Consider the following 16,583-nt stretch of genomic DNA (forward strand, 5'->3'; position numbering starts at 1 on the left):
GGCAAAGCCCCTAGGCTGCAAAATCACCCCCTCTGCCTGCGAGATGTTAAGGATGGCAGAGGGTAGGAAACTCTCTATTTTTAAACTTTAGATCTACAAGAAACCGAATTATCTATAAGAGAAAGTCAACTATACATCCAGTCCAAAACTGGCTTAGTTTAAAGCTGGGGAGGAGCTGCACGGAGGATGGTTTTATAAACTGTAGACTCAGCCCTATTGGTCAATGGATGGAGTTAACCCTATCTGACCTGCTGTCTCCATCAATCGTGAAGAATGTATCTGATGCAGATAGGCCTTGATGGATGACCACAACTGAGCCCAAAATTTCCAGGGAATTTTGCCCCATTTTACAAGCTTTCTTGCCACAGTTGTTAAGTGAATCACTGCAGTTGTTAAGTTAGTTAACATGGTTGTTAAGTGAATATGACTTTCTCGTTGACTTTTGACTGTCAGGAGGTTGCAAAAGGTGATTATGTGACCCCAGGACACTGCAGCTGCCATACATACATGCTGGTTGCTAAGCATCTGAATTCTGATCAAGTGACCAAGGGGTTGCTGCAACTGTTGTAAGTGTGAAAAATGATCATAAGACACTTTTTTTCAGTGCCATTATAACTTTGAATGATCACTAAATGGTTTTAAATCTAGGATTACATGCATTGCTTATTATTCCAAAGAGTTATATAGCATTTTTTTAGAGTTATAAATGTTTATGGCACCAGTTAGAAAACGGGAGACAGTAAGAACTAATACTGCCTTAAGCATAAAACCTGGCTGGGTGATTTTAGGCCTGTCACTCTCTTTCAGCCCAAACCACCTCACTGGGTTGTTGTGAGGAAAACAGGAGGAAGAAGGAGCATTAGATATGTTTGCTGCCTTGTGTTTTATTTAAAAATAATAATAAAGGCAGAATAAAAATAAAAAATAAATTATCCTTTCAATTTATTTTTTATTTTTATTCTGCCTTTATTATTTTTATTTTATTTGAATATTTATTTGCCATGTTTCATAGTACCATGATGTTACATTTGTTGCAAGTCTATACAACTGTATGGAGTAAATAATGACTGATGCCAAGGCTTCTCCCCAATGGTGTCTACCTGTCTTATGAGATCTGGCAGGAGAGGTTTGTTCAGGGCCCATCCGTAAGTGCCATCTCTGACAGGGCTCAGGAAGAGCAGCTTTTCTGCTGTGGTACATTCTGTTCTTCAGGAACATTATTCTCCTAGAAACTAGATTTGTCTCAACCCTGCTGGCTTTTCACGATGCACCAAAAACCTGGCTTTGATATCAAACTTTGAACACTGATAGTATGGGTGAGCCTGTTTCTTGACCTTGGCTGTTTAAACTGAGCATTCTCGGGTGCTAAGTTTCTCTGTTGTTTCAAATTTAGTTTTCTTTTTATTATGTTTTTATTCTTTAAACTGTTGGCCATTCACAGTCCTGCATCTGGCTTGGGTAGCCATATAAATTTATTACATGAGCACATCACATCACTCACACATACTTACATTGTCACACAGTTCATACAAATATCTTCCTTTCGCCAATATGATTTAGTAAGTCATATTACCTGTGGCGGAGTATATGGCATTATGTCCAATTCATTGGAGTGTGGAGTCTGCAGTTGAGGTATTGTTGGTGCTTCTGCAACTTCACCTTCCTCTTCCCCAATCTCTTCAATATCCTCTTCTCCACCTTCTAACTCAGCAAACTTTGCTTCTAGCTGCTGAATTTTTTTCTCTAAAAGTGGAGATGGCTCCTTTTGTGGAATAATGGGTTTTCTAGAAAAAAAATGTATATATTTACTGAACACACTCTTTCTCTTCATTACAACACAGAAAGAAGCAATAAAGAGTAAACTGGAGAAATGCTAAGTGCCAGGTCAGGGAAACATAGCTAAGTCCAGTTTACATCGGTATCTTCCACTAACCCCTCCACATCTTTCTGTCCTTGAAGACCATCTTTGCTTCAACTGCATCCAAATGCTACTTCACACACTGCCTTTGCTCTTTGTGACTGCTCATTTTTTAATTCACCCATAGTCATTTTTAACCCCATCTCTTCTTGCTTAATACCCAAATTTTTAAAGTACACCATTCTGCATTCAACTTACTTTTACATTTCTCCTGACATACCCAATTTCCAAATAAACCAGTGGGCAAATGCGTGCTGTTTCACACAACCATCATATGGTACACAACATATCACTCCTGGTTTTCCAACATTATTTGCCTATATTAAAATTTATTCACCCATTTCCACATCTTTAATAAACCATTTTCTAAATAAAATCCCTTGTATTTGCTTTGAATTGGGAACAGCATAGAAGGCTTTTGAGCCTATCTATCTCAGAGAAGTAGGCAGATCCTTTGTGTCCTTCATATGAAGTAGGCCAAGTTAGAGTGCAATACTGCAGGCTATTTCTGCTGACTGACTGCTGCCTGCAATTTGGAAGTCCAAATCTCATCAGGCTCAAGGTTGACTCGCTTCCATCCTTTTGAGGTGGGTAAAATGAGGACCCAAATTGTTGGGGGCAATAGACTGACTCTGTAAACCGTTTAGAGAGGGCTATAAAGCTCTGTGAAGCGGTATATAAAAGTGCTATTGCTAGACTTCTATAATTCTTAGTTGGATAAACGACCAGAGAGGAGTCATGATCCAGGGAACAGTCCATTCACTTGAAGAAAGGTAAAGTTATATTGTCGGCCACAGTATTTCTATAGTCTCTGCAGCATGGAAAAAGGTATTCTTGTCCATTGTAAAATAGATTGTTAGATTATTTGTATTTAAAAATTAAAATACATTTTACCTGAAATAATAAATTTCATCATCTACTACCTTAGCAGACAAAGAAAATCTTTTTAGTCCCTTGAATTTTTTCATCTGTTTGTCACTTTCATTATAGCGACTTTCACAGAGCAGAACATCATTTTCATGGATTTCAGTTGGTCTACAGGAAAGAAAGTCCTTGAAAGACAGCACAGCACACTTTCCTGAAAGAGAGGATAATAAATAGTTGTATTTTATTAAGATGTATATCATATTTGTAATATGTCTGAAAATTTTGAAATATCAAAGTGTGTGGGCCAATCAGGGTGATTAGTTGAACCCAGAAGCCAATACAGCAACTAATGTCATATGTGCTGCACAGTACTATTGGTTTATGACATGTAGCTCCTGATAAGGTCATTGATTCAACAGATACGAAATGAGCATCCTTAATGCAGACACAAAACTGTATCAGCTGTCCAATATTCCAGAAAGTTACTTCTCTAGAAAAGAGCTAAATGAATTACAGAGTCCATTTCTTCTTTCTTGTTAATAAATGAAAACTTATTTTTTAAAGTAATGTGATTATTACATAATTTTATTTTGCAGCAATTTTATTAATGTAAGGAAGTGACCATTTTTTAAACTGTAAAATTTGAAACATAATAATAAAATGTATTTTATTGTTTAATTACCCAGAATGCACGTCATCGGGCAAGTCTCTTCCAAGTTACTCAAAAATACTTCCTTCTTATAAAACATTTTAGTTGGCTCATGTTCTGTTTCTTCTGGGTGAATAAAAATTGGACCAAAGAAATATGCAGCTCCATCTCTAACCCACATTTTTTCTATTCTGAAAAGATAGAAAAAAACCTGCTTCAAAGTATTTCAAATTCAATTTTAACATTTCCTTTCACTTAATGTATTGATCGACTATGCAATTAAATTGTTGATTCCTATCAACCACATAGGCATATCTTCTTCAGGATATTAATGCATTATATGACAGTTGTATTCCTTTTTGCTGTGGTACCTTCTGCAACTGCAGGTATTCCTCAACTTACATCCACAATTGGGGCCAGAATCTTTGTTGCTAAGCAATGTAGTTGTAAAGCGGGCCATCATGTGACTGCATCAATTAGCAATGACAATCCCTGCTCTCTCCGTTGTAGTTTTTAAGCAAATCCCATTCGTTGTTAGCTGAGGACCAACCCCAATACAAGCCACTGTTATACATTTGTACTACTTAAAAAAAGTTGTACCTGCCAACTCTTGGTCGGACTAAACCATGCGATTTTATGAAGACACAATCTCCAACTTTTAACCACATGTCATTGTAACAAAGCTGTTCATAGTAGTGACAGCCAGGTTCTCCATTTGACATGTCTACTGGAACATCTTCCTTATCCTGAAATACAGAAATATTTATTAACTAGGAAAAGTGATGCAACTGATATTAAAGAATAATATTTATTGGAAATCTTCAGCAACACCCAGAGGCAATGTTTATGCAAGGTCACCAATGTCCAGAGATGTCCAATATATGCTGTGTAAATTACTTTTATTTTTCTATACACTTACCGTTGCTTTTGCCTCTAAAAATGATGAAAATATCAAAATATATGGGAAATCTATAAAAAAGCCAGAATTGTCTGTCTCCAAATAAATTTAAGGCACTCACATTCCCACTTTAATAACTCATTCCATTTAAATAAATACCTTTTCAAGACTAAGAATGCTATCTCCAATTTTGGTATCCTCCAATGTTTCAGTATGTTTTTCTTCATCAATTTTGTCTGTATTAGCAAACACTGAGGCAACACGAACCACAGGTAAGGGTATGTCTCGAGGGACAAATCGTACAGAACTAATAGGCATAGTCCATAATTTAATTTTCTTAAAAGACTTTGTCTTTGCAGAATAACGTGATTCACAAACATAGACATCTTCATCTCTGAAGTTTTCTGGACATAGCTTAAAATATTCCTGCAAGATAAAAAGAAATGAAAATTAGGGCAATACACATAATGGCAATAGCACTTAGACATAGACCGCTTCAGAGTGCTTTACAGCCTTCTCTAAGCAGTTTAAAGAGTCAGCATATTGTCCCAAACAATCTGGGCCCGCCTCGGAAGGATGAAAGGCTGAGTCAACAGACATGTAGATAGCAGAAAACGACCAGTGTTTTACTGAAACACTATCAAATAGAGTAATGGTCTGCTTTTTGCAATTCAGGCCTCTCAAGGTGATAGCAGTGTTGAGTTCCAACAAATGAGAAAGGATTCCAACCCCCCACTCCCTGATTCTATCCTGTCCTATCCCTGAGCCTTGGTCTTCCCTTGAAGTATGTTTAATCTAGTACTACAGTATTAGAAGCCACTCCAAACCTACATGTTTTAGTTATTTAGAGGGATACGGTTACATTCTGGAAACTTGAGCTAGCGTCCATTATCCTCTCTCTCTTCCTTCAAATAAACTATTTCCCCCCTAATCACTTGTGTCTTAACTTCTATAAATTAGACACTATTTACAGTTTGCTTTCTATAGAGAGAGATACTATGACTCTCCAGATATTGCTAAATAACCCCAGCACTGTCATGCTAGAAGGAATTGTAGGCAACAATGACAAGGCCAGTTTTCCTATTTGTTCCATTCCCAAATGTAAGAGGCAAGCAGAAAATCAGTATTAATATAAGAGTAAGATTCTTCTCACCTTAACAAACATAACCACACATTTGCCTAGAATTTTGCTCACTGTAACTTTGTTGTAATAATCGCTTTTAAACACCTCCTTCTCCAAAAATTTTCTGGTGGCAAGATGGAATGTTTCATTTGGTCGATAAAACCAGCAACCGTATAACCATTTCTCCCCTAAAAACAAGAGAAAGTTTAGCACGCACAGACAATAAAGTTATAGTAGAAAACTATCATAATAATTTCAAGGTCACTTTATATTAGACAATTATAGTGTTCTTCTGGTAGCTGTCTGAAGCTTTGCACAGAAGATATCTAGCCAATGAAATATATTGTTTTATGTCTGTTATCTTCAGAATTAATACACTCAAAGTATTTTGATGAATTTGAAAAAAAGTAGACAACTTTTGAGGCCTGCACCCACCTTAAAAGAAATAATACTTGACTACATTTAATTTTATGAATGAATGAATGAATGAATGATGTTTCCTGTGAAGGAACTCAAGTTAAAAAAAGGAGGTTATTGTTTATCAGTGATGCTAAAGAGAGCGGCAACAGGAAACTATATCAATCATTCAGAATTTGACAATAACAATCTCCTCTTCATGCCAAAAGGGGAATATGAAATGAAATCAGGTGGAGTTGTCTCTCTGAACCACTCCAAAGGAATAAAAAATGAAGGATCCGCTGATGCCCAGACAATGGTTTTTTGTTCTGAAATATTTCAAAATCCATCAATCTACTATATTAACCTCATGACAGAGTCTTAACAATCATACAAGGAACTTTATTATTTGAATAGTGCCAGATATTCAAATTATAAAATTACTGATGGGATATGCTGTCCTCGGTTCTGTATGATTAAATTTTAGTTATCGTTCGGAAATCAAAGTATATATACAGTACTTGCTTGGTTTTTTTAAAAAAATCTTTAAAAGTTTTACAAAAACTAACACTCCTTACCATTTGAATCTTCCCACAATCGTTCTATGCAGACTATATGAGGTTGTAAATTAGCTTCTGCCGGTTCAACATATACATAATCTCCAACATGGTACATGCTGTTCTTAAAGCTGCAATCTTGGCTGTATGTTCTGTGTAAATTAGATAGTCCTGATCCTCCAGAAGTATCTTCACTCTTTTCAGCTTCTTATGCAACATACAACAAAGCATGGGAAATTATTTCTACTCAGTTTAAGGGATTACAGAACTCTTTACTTTGCAATATTATGTGTGCTGCCTTTCGGGGTGCTGGATAGTCTTTTTCTTGAAAAGCTTTATTCAACAAATTTCTTTTTATTTGTTTAGTATATTTATATCCTACTTTATCTCCACAAACTCAAGGTAATATACATGGTGTGTGTGTGTGTGTGTGTGTGTGTTTGTGTGTGTTCTCATTTTATCCAAAGAGCTTTTTGAAGTAGATTGGACTAATCTACTAGATTGACTGCTATCTACAGTTCAGCAGTTCAAATCTCACCGGCTCAGGGTCAGGGTTGACTCAGCCTTCCATCCTTCCGAGGTGGGTAAAATGAGGACCTGGATTGTTGTTGGGGGGCAATATGCTGACTCTGTAAACCACTTAGATAGGGCTGAAAGCCCTATGAAGCGGTATGTAAGTCTAACTGCTATTGCTATATTGCTATTGCTAATGATTAATAACTGTTTCAAAATCAATTTATGCTTAGTTGAGATTTAAGTGCTGGACCCATATCCAACATTTACCACTTACACTAGGCATCTTAAGCAATCCAAGTAGTCTTCAACTTACAACAGTTCACTTAGTGACCGTTTGAAGTTACAACGGGACTGAAAAAATGACTTATGGCCTTTTTTCACACTTATGATGGTTCCAGCATCCCCATGGTCACATGAGTTACATTCGGATGCTTGATAAATGACTCACATTTATGATGGTTGCAATGTCCTGGAGTCATGTCATCCTCTTTTGCAACATTCTGATAAGCAAAGTCAGTGGGGAAACCAGATTCACTTAACGACTGTGTTACTAATGTAAGAACTGCCATAATTCACTTAACAAATGTGGTGGGAAAAGTCGTAAAATAAGGCAAAACTCATTTAACAAATTTCTCACTTAGCAACATAAATGTAACAATAATATAGAAGCTATATTTGTTATAAGCTGTAAGTTTATTATATAAGCTATCTAATATAGCTTATATTACTATTAAAATATCAACATGAACATATTGCTTTCACGTTAAGCCTGTTTGTTCCTCTAATAAAAATACAATAAATTACCTCTTTATTTATAGTGTTGTACTGGCAATATGAACAGGGAAAGTTGCATGTAATTGCAAACACTTATACCACAATATATTCTTTTGTCATTCTAAATAGCATTAGCAAAATGTCAGTTAATACAGTCATAAATATTAATGGAAAGTTAAACGTATTCTATTTATTTTTCTTTTGTTCATTTATGTCAGATTCTTGAAGACTGCCTAGACAAAGTTCCTGGAATTTTCTTAGCAAAGTTTTTCAGAAGTGTTTTTGCCATTGCCTCCTTCCTAGGACTGAAGGAAAGTGACTGGCCCCAGGTCATCCTGCTGGCTTTGTGCCTGAGGAACTAGCCTAATATCTTAACTTCTACAGTATATTTACCAAAATAAATTTAGTTCAATTATTTCCCTGTTGTAATCTACTCTGCATATCTAATCTTACATAAATCCAACACAGTAAGAAAACCTGAACTCCAAAATCTAGCCTTAAGTCAGGTTGTGGTCTTACTGATATACTATCCAAATAGATAATATAGAGAAGCTATCTGAAGTTATACAAACAATTTCATACAAAATTGTTATCTTCTGTACAGCTATTTGAAGAAGCCGAGTTATTGAAGCTGCAAAAAAGTGTCTGTCAAATCAACCAATATTAAATATGTTACTGTGAAATACCACTAACAAAGAAATACCACAAATGTTGATGCTGACTTCCTCACTAACTGTCATATTCTTTCAAATATTTTTTTTAGGGAAGATTCTATTAAAAGTTTGAAAATATCTGCAGAATAATCTATATTCCATAATACTGTTTGCCTTACACTAAAAATTATATACACTGACATTCTTGCTATCAAAATCTGAAGGTAAATGAGACTGAATTATAAAGACAGGATTTTTTTGAGAGAGACTCCCCTACATTTAAAATTAATTTATTATTCTTTATTCTACAGGGCCCATTTTGTAAATTATATTGATAATAGAAATCAATCTTTATCCAATCTCCCCCTTATAAATGATTATACGTCAATAGAAGTGTCATGATATACACCATACAGTTACCTCTCTTCTCCTCTTCTCTTTTAAGTTTGTCCTCTTCCATTTCTTTGGGAAGTTTTTCCTTCTTCTCTTTTTCTACATCATTATGTAGATGTTTAGTAGTGTAGCTAAGGGCTGGTGATAACAGGATCTCACCATTTTTGCAGAGTTCATCACGGATTTTGATAAAGAACTGCTGAAGTTCCACAGCATCCTCATAAATCTCTGAATCCGTCCTTTAAGGAAAAGAATAATATGTAAAATGCTAACCTATAAAATGTAATAACTTGAGCATGAACACATTATAAATATTATTCGTATCTGCTGCCTTTTGGGTCCAGCTTTGGATGTAATGAGAAATGTCAAAATGAAATGAAATAAAAAACCTACAATCTAAATAGTTTTAAAAAAAAACATTTAAATTACTGAGGAACATCTAGAACTAAATGTACATATTATTTTAAGTGATATTACAGTAATCTAAATGTCACAAGAAAATTCCAATCAGAATGACAGTGTCTATTTTTTAATCAACGTTTGCACACAAAATAGACATCATGTAAAACCTTCAAAGGCCTTTAAAAATTAAAAACAAAATTCACAACCATTTATAAATCAATCTTGTCCCACATCTTGCAAATGCTTTATTATAAAAAGGGCTTTTCTTTATTTTAGTCATAGTCACAGCAAACGTAAAGTACTACTTACCGGTTCATTCTCCTTGCGCGTTCCAGTACTTCAAACATATGCTCTTGGAACAAATCCAATCTTCTATAGCGGTTATTCTCTACATTTCTTCGTATGATGTCAAAAGTCAAAGGAGGCTTGTTTGGGAAACTGGGGTCAACAGCAGGAATTTCAGCTAAAGAGTCACTATAGCACCTCCCCTCATCATCCTGGTGACTCATTACAGAGACAAAAAGGTTATGGATAAGTTCTTGAATCAGCAGAGTTACATTTGGGACATGAGAATCTTCATCCCCTTCTATATCTCTTCTAGTCTCAAGCAAAACTTTATGTAGCACAAGTGCATCTTTGTAAATCAAGGATTCAGGTTCATTGTAAGTGCAGGCATTATTAAACATCATTACAAAATCTTCAACCATAGAATCAATATCCTGATATTTGTTGGCCATCATGTGACTTCTTATTTTCTCCATATCAACTGGCTTTTTAATTGTCAGATAATAATCAGGAAGCTCTGACCGTGATGGAAGTCGTAGAAAAATAGCACTGAGTCTTCTACCTCGTTTATCTGTATAGTTCTTCACAGCTTCGTATACTTCATTAAGCTTCTGTTGCATTGGAGTCATATATTTTGATTTTTTAGGAGAGATGCCAGTTTTTCTACCTAGGGAGATAAAACTAAATTTTGCCATTTGCAATATTGGTTGCTCAAATATTAATAGGATTTCTGACCAGACAGATCTAACTGATAAGACTTTTTATACTTTTCAACATACTCTGAATGTTCCCTCACAGTGGAACACATGACATGGTACATTCAAAGTAGTGGGAGAAAAAATATTACAAGGGTCAGGTTAGTTTTGTCAAAAGTAAAAGGCATACTTGTTAGACATCACAACCACAGGAATTTAACAGATAAGTATTGCCACATCTGGAGATTCTTCATTACATACAATTTTGTGACTGCACAAAAAAATAAGGCTAAAACTTATTATGAGTCCTGTTTCATAAACATTAGAAACTTCTGGGTCATGGCACTGATCACTAAGTATAAAATGCAGTACTAATATTTAACTCTGAATCATTAACAATTTATATTACTAACTAAAGCCATGTTCAGTATTAAAGGCTTACAGTAAATGCTATTAAAGCAAAATATGATTCTACAAAATTAAAACAAAACACAGTTGTAATAATAATTACTTCTTTATAAATATCACTCTAATGTATTTCCCTAAAATCTCAAAAGTGCATTAGAGTCTTGCCTCATTTTAGGGCATTTTGCAAGTTTTCAAGGATTAGAATGGGAGAAGTTGGGTTTCTGGAAGACATCATTTACCTGAAATCTTAGAAGGCTGGATTATTGTCCATCATTGCCTTAATCTAACATTAGCTGTTAGAATGTCTTATGTCCCAGAAATCTAGCATATGAATTTAATACATGTAGTTTATTTGGATCAAATTATTAGAATACTGTGAGATTCACTATTATTAGGATCCTAATACTGTAAACACTTCACTATAATTGAGAAAGATTTATAAACAAGCAAAAGATTACCAAGCAAAAATTCAATATAATTGAGAAAGATTCATAAATAACAAAAAATGAATGAGCAATAATGCTCATTTACTCAACAGCCATGGTGGCGCAATGGTTAGAATGCAGTATTGCAGGCTGACTTACTGCTCACTGCCAGGAGTTCAATTCTGACTGGCTCAAGATTCCCCCGCCTTCCATTCTTCCAAGGTCAGGAAAATGAGGACCCAGATTATTGGAGACAATATGCTGACTCTATAAACCGTTTAGAGAGGGCTATAAAGCACTGTGAAATGGTATATAAGTCTAAGTGCTATTGCTGTTTATGCATCTTTCTTGATTATATTTAAAAAGTAAGCAAAAGTTTTAGAGTATATTCAGTTTGTATTTTGAATAACCTATTTCAGTAATTCAACAAGTTTTCTATCCACAGTATAAACATCACCTATTCAAATGAAAATTCACAAGTATTACTTACTTAACTTTAATTTAGGGGAAGCAATCTCATCATCTTCAAGCAGAGGTCCCAATTCTTTTCTTTTTTCTTTAAGAATTTTCTCTAAAATATGAGCGTCATTGTAAACCTATTAATCATCAAAAAATTAAAATTAATTCATAATAAAAATGTATAAAGCAACAAATTTATATGTAAATATGCTTTTTAACCATGTGAGCCTGGTGTGTTAGCTAGCACTGGTGTACATATCCATTAATGGCATAAATGGTAATGGCCAGAAGGCTGATTAATAACTATTTATAATATATTTAAGGATTAAAGTATTATTCCTTAAATTGTACTAAGAAATTGGCAGCAGGTAGGCCCACTATAGCCCTAAATGTAAATCTAAGGGCATCTTTCTAGAATAAGTATGTATAATGTGAAAGGCCTTTTCTTAATTGAGATTTAGAGGCTCACTCCAAAATCTTATTTATCAGATTCTTATGTTCCATGTTCACATGTAATACTGATTATTTCATACTCTAAAAAATATTACAAAGTTACATATAATGTAAAAAAGTAGATAGGAACTTGTTTTAATCCTTTTGTTAAAATACCCAATGCCAGTACTGAATGATTCAGGACCAATGAGAAGAAAAGCTAAATAGTCCATCAAATCTGATATTAATCTGCCTTTTAAAGAAGGATAGCATTTAAAAGTTCATGCAGGTAAAATTGCTAGTAACAAATAGCCTGGTTGGTACAGTGGTACCATGCTACTCAACTGCTTTGAAACTGCATTTTGATGCGGTACTTACCGTTGATTTGGTTCTCACCACACAAGCTAGAACTTGTTAGTGTCGGCTGTTATGTGACTCACTACATTATTCCTTATAGGAAAAATCTGCTTAGTACTCATCGTTTTTGGTACTCATTGCACCTCCCGGAACCAATTAATGAAGAGTACCGAGGTACCACTGTAATCTATTATTTCTGTATCAGCATGATAAACTGATTATTATCAAGCAATAATTTTATTGCAAACTGTAATCTGATGCAATAGACTGAGAATTATTTCTAAAGGACTAAACAACCCTAGTAACTGCAACCATTTGTATCCTATCCTTTGCTAAAAAAAAAAAACCCTCATTGCTGAGATGTTTAAAAAAGGCAGCTTTGAACAAAACCTATACAAGGAGCCTACACAAGTATGAAAAATATTGTGAAATTCATATAATAAAATTCCAAGATAGGTTTTATTTATGGTAATTTACAGAGTAAGCTAAGGGAAATATGGATAACTTTTAAAATATCTTTCCTTCTGATATACCTGTGAGCCTTCTTCATTATAATGCCTCGCATTTCGAAACATTAACCTCATATCTTCTATCATAGCTTCTTCTCCAACATATTTGTCACTACGGATATTATGTTCTATTATTTTTAAATCCATTGGCTCCAAAATAATTTTGTAATAATCTGGATAGTCTTTTTTTGAAGGTTTCACCATAAACAGCTCACACAGCCTTCGGCCTGTTCCAGGTTCTCGTGCTTCAAGAACAACATTATATAAGATTTTCATGCGCTGTTTCTTTATATTCTTCTTACTGTTCAGTTTAAAGAGAGAGAGAAAGACTATTTTAATCTTGGTCTATGAAATCAGAATCATTTGCTGTTTTCTTCTGTGGAAATCTATTTATTAGATTATATATTATCTAGAGTATGTATGCATGAATAAATGAATAAAGAAAGTAAAAAGGACTGACCCAGATTGGATGTTGCAAAGTAAAAAGGTCTAATGGAAAAAAGAAAGGACCAGAGATTTAATAGCTTAATAACCTCTACTGAAATTTTATATTGTGTGACTTTCTTGACAAAGTTGATTAGATTTACATAGCCAATTTTTAGAGATGCAGGTTTATTTAAACAAAGCTTGCTGTTCTGATACATTAACCCAGAATAGCAATCTTAACATCATATTTCTTTCTTTCTAGGAACCATTATCTTATTTTCTAATTACCTGAAATCATCACTCAGACTTTTAAGAAGCCTGAAGCATATCGTCAGTGAAGATCTAAGATTTTAAATTTAAGACTGAACTGAACATCTAAATAACAATGAAGAAATGGTTCCCAAGAATAAACAAAAAAGAACCCAGACAATTTTAGGACTCCTTCTGGATTCATAGCTTCTATCCTGAGACCAGGTGGCACCCATGCCCAGTAGGACAATTCATTTTATCTGTCAATTGCACCCATTCCTGAAATGGGACATTCATAATCACTCATGCCATAATCATCTCCTAAGCAGATTCATTGTTATGCATTCTACGCAGAGTTGCCCATGAAGGCCATCTGGAAACTACAACAACAGAGTGGGCAATTATAGGCACATCTTGGTACTTTTTTACACTTCTGTTCCACAACCTACAGTGGATCTCAGTGTACTTTCCAGTGGCATTCAAGGTACTAGTTGTTCCCTAGAAGTCCCACCATTGCATAGGACATGGTTATTTGCAAACTACCCCCTCTTATGGAACCAGTTGCACCATTTGCCAAACTTCCTCAGATCAGATTGTTCTGGCCCTGCTGGCTTTTTGTAAAGCATTGAGGACTTGGATGTGCAACACCTGGGGTTCTTGGGGTGGGATGGCCAGATGAAAGGTCTCTGTTAATTGTTTTGTTTAGGTTTGTCCTCAATGACCATTACTGGTTTTTCTTCATTCTTGACATTTTTTAAAAAAAATTGTTTTAATATGTTGTTAGCCACCCACAGTCACATTTGCCAGATTAGCAGCCACATGCATCAATTTAAAGTTAAGTAAGTACAATTCTTTGTAAGACTTTCATGGCTGCTTTGAAAGCTGTGTGTGTGTGTGTGCGCGCACGCATGCGTGCGTTTGTGCACAGACAACACTTATATAGCAAAGATGTTGTGCACATACAATTATGCAGGTTTAGCTTCTGAAGTAATTGTAGCAGATTTTCAAAGGACATAATTATGTTAGTGTTTCTAAAAAAATTGATTTGTTTGTGTCATTTTAAAAAAAGAACTAAGGATCTCTTTCTAATACTTTGCATAGTTCTATAAATTACATTTCTCAGAATTATGTATTGTGTTTCAAAGTAAAGATTATACAAAATTTCAACAGGATATAGCAGACAATTAAACTATGCATTTTTTTGTCTTAAAGACATTATTGATGAGATATTTGATGAGAATAACTGAGAGTTAAAAAAACCTACTGTTGTCCCAAACACATTCGTATACTATATACTAGTACAAATACCTTTTTCTTTTTGAACTCCCAGCATCTGATGTGGCAGAAGATATCATGCTATCTCCATCCTCAATTTCATCTCTTCTAGCTAGTTCTTTCTTCTTTGCCTAAAATATAACCAATCATAGATTCAATTCACATCACTGAATATGCGGAAATCCATCAATAATAAACAGCTACATTCATTCTGCAAGGATAAAAATATCAGTTTCATGCACTGAGGAACAGTTTCAAGTAAAGCATGTCTAGTTCATTTGTATCATGGGAAAACATTAAATATTGGACCTACCTAAATAAACCATTCTAGAAAAATGAATTAAGTGAAAACTTTATGCGTAAAAATACCACACACATTTTACCACATTGTGTAAAAATACACAATGATTTATTAGCATTAACCACCGTAGGACCACTAAAAGTCCTTTTCTTGAGAAAATGTGTAAGATGAGGCTTATTTAAAAATTGGGAACATTTCCTTTACTAATTAGGAAAAAAAGATTTTAAAAGGTTCAAGGTTCAAGGTTCATTTTATTTATATGCCGCACTATTCCCAGCGGGACTCAGGGCGGCGCACAAACCCAAGGGAGGGGAAGGGAAACACAAAGAACTACAACAAAAAAGTACAAGGGAATTTAAAACAACCAACAGCCACACGATTCGAGAGGGGAAGGGAACTCATCGACCCCAGGCCTGCCGACACAGCCAGGTTTTAACGGCTTTTCGGAAGGCCTGGAGAGAGGTGAGGGTCCGAATCTCGTGGGGAGCTCGTTCCAAAGGCCGGAGCCGCCATAGAGAAGGCCCTCCCCCGGGTAGTAGCCAGATGACATTGGCCAGTAGACGGAGGAGTCAATAGTTTCTGCCAGTTTAGACAATTAATGAACCAAATGCTAACTCCTTTGAATATAAACTGCGGAAACAGAGTACAAATTTCACCTGCATAACCTGTTGCATTTTCAAAACTCTCTTATAAATGGCTGAGTTTGGAACATTATAACGCTTTGCATTTTCAAACATCAAGTTTAAATCGCATTCCAAATGGTCGAGGGTTTCGTATTCGTGATTCTTCAGTTTTGTTCTATAGAAAAGACAATATTTTATCACTGCTGCAAAAAATACATTTTTTTTTTGTAAAGCAGAATTTGGCACTTTAAAGTGCCCCCCCAATTTTAGATTTAATTTCTGCTTGAGGGTTAAGAGATACAAATTTTGCAAAATGATTTCTTCAGCACAAGAGGAAATAAATTACAAGCAACATTCTTTATTTGATATTACTAGGCTTGCAACAGACTTTAATACAAACTAAGAGAAGACGTCAAGAGAGAAAGAGATGGTGAAAGAGTTCTGAAAGGCCTGGATGCCAATGTTTCATTTGCAAATGCCTACAAAATAAAATTCTGATTGGTTTTTCTAGTTATTAAACAATACTATTTTCCCTTATAATTACAACATGAATAAAGATAATAATGACTAAGGCAAAGAATTATTTTATTTAATTTTATTAGATAATTTTAAACTTATTACATTATTTTTTTACAAATAATAATTTTTGCCCAAATGTTAATTTAATCCTAATTTCATATTCGATTTTTGTCTCTGTTTAAATTTAGCTAGCTGTAAAATTCTGGGCATTTAGAATATTTATTGTTGGATTGTTTAAAAATCAATCAATCAAAAAAATAAATAAATAAAATTATTTTGGTATTGATGGTAATGGCATAGTTAGTATCTTAGTATATAAAAGAACTTTTTTTTTCTTTCAGTTGTTGAAACATCAAATTTGTAGAAATAAACATAAAATATGTAAAATGCAGAATACCATTTTACCTGATCTGCTGCAATGAAATAGGCATTTTGATTTGTTGATAATAATCAGGATATTTTTTTCTTTGAGGG

At 34.5% G+C, this 16,583-nt stretch overlaps 1 protein-coding gene across 1 annotated transcript in view; it reads right to left on the reverse strand.

The window, feature by feature from the left end:
* Window positions 1-16,583, reverse strand: part of PBRM1 (polybromo 1) — a 60,355-nt gene that overhangs the window by 21,109 nt on the left and 22,663 nt on the right. Inside the window, 14 exon segments of the mRNA XM_032209185.1 lie at window positions 1,574-1,784; window positions 2,813-2,996; window positions 3,468-3,625; window positions 4,035-4,180; window positions 4,492-4,758; window positions 5,486-5,643; window positions 6,430-6,612; window positions 8,772-8,983; window positions 9,456-10,098; window positions 11,450-11,555; window positions 12,741-13,017; window positions 14,700-14,797; window positions 15,624-15,765; window positions 16,515-16,582. Coding sequence (XP_032065076.1) covers window positions 1,574-1,784; window positions 2,813-2,996; window positions 3,468-3,625; window positions 4,035-4,180; window positions 4,492-4,758; window positions 5,486-5,643; window positions 6,430-6,612; window positions 8,772-8,983; window positions 9,456-10,098; window positions 11,450-11,555; window positions 12,741-13,017; window positions 14,700-14,797; window positions 15,624-15,765; window positions 16,515-16,582 — 2,853 coding nt within the window.

This window comes from Thamnophis elegans, chromosome 2 (genome assembly GCF_009769535.1).
Source record: "Thamnophis elegans isolate rThaEle1 chromosome 2, rThaEle1.pri, whole genome shotgun sequence".
NCBI classification, from domain to species: Eukaryota; Metazoa; Chordata; class Lepidosauria; order Squamata; family Colubridae; genus Thamnophis; species Thamnophis elegans.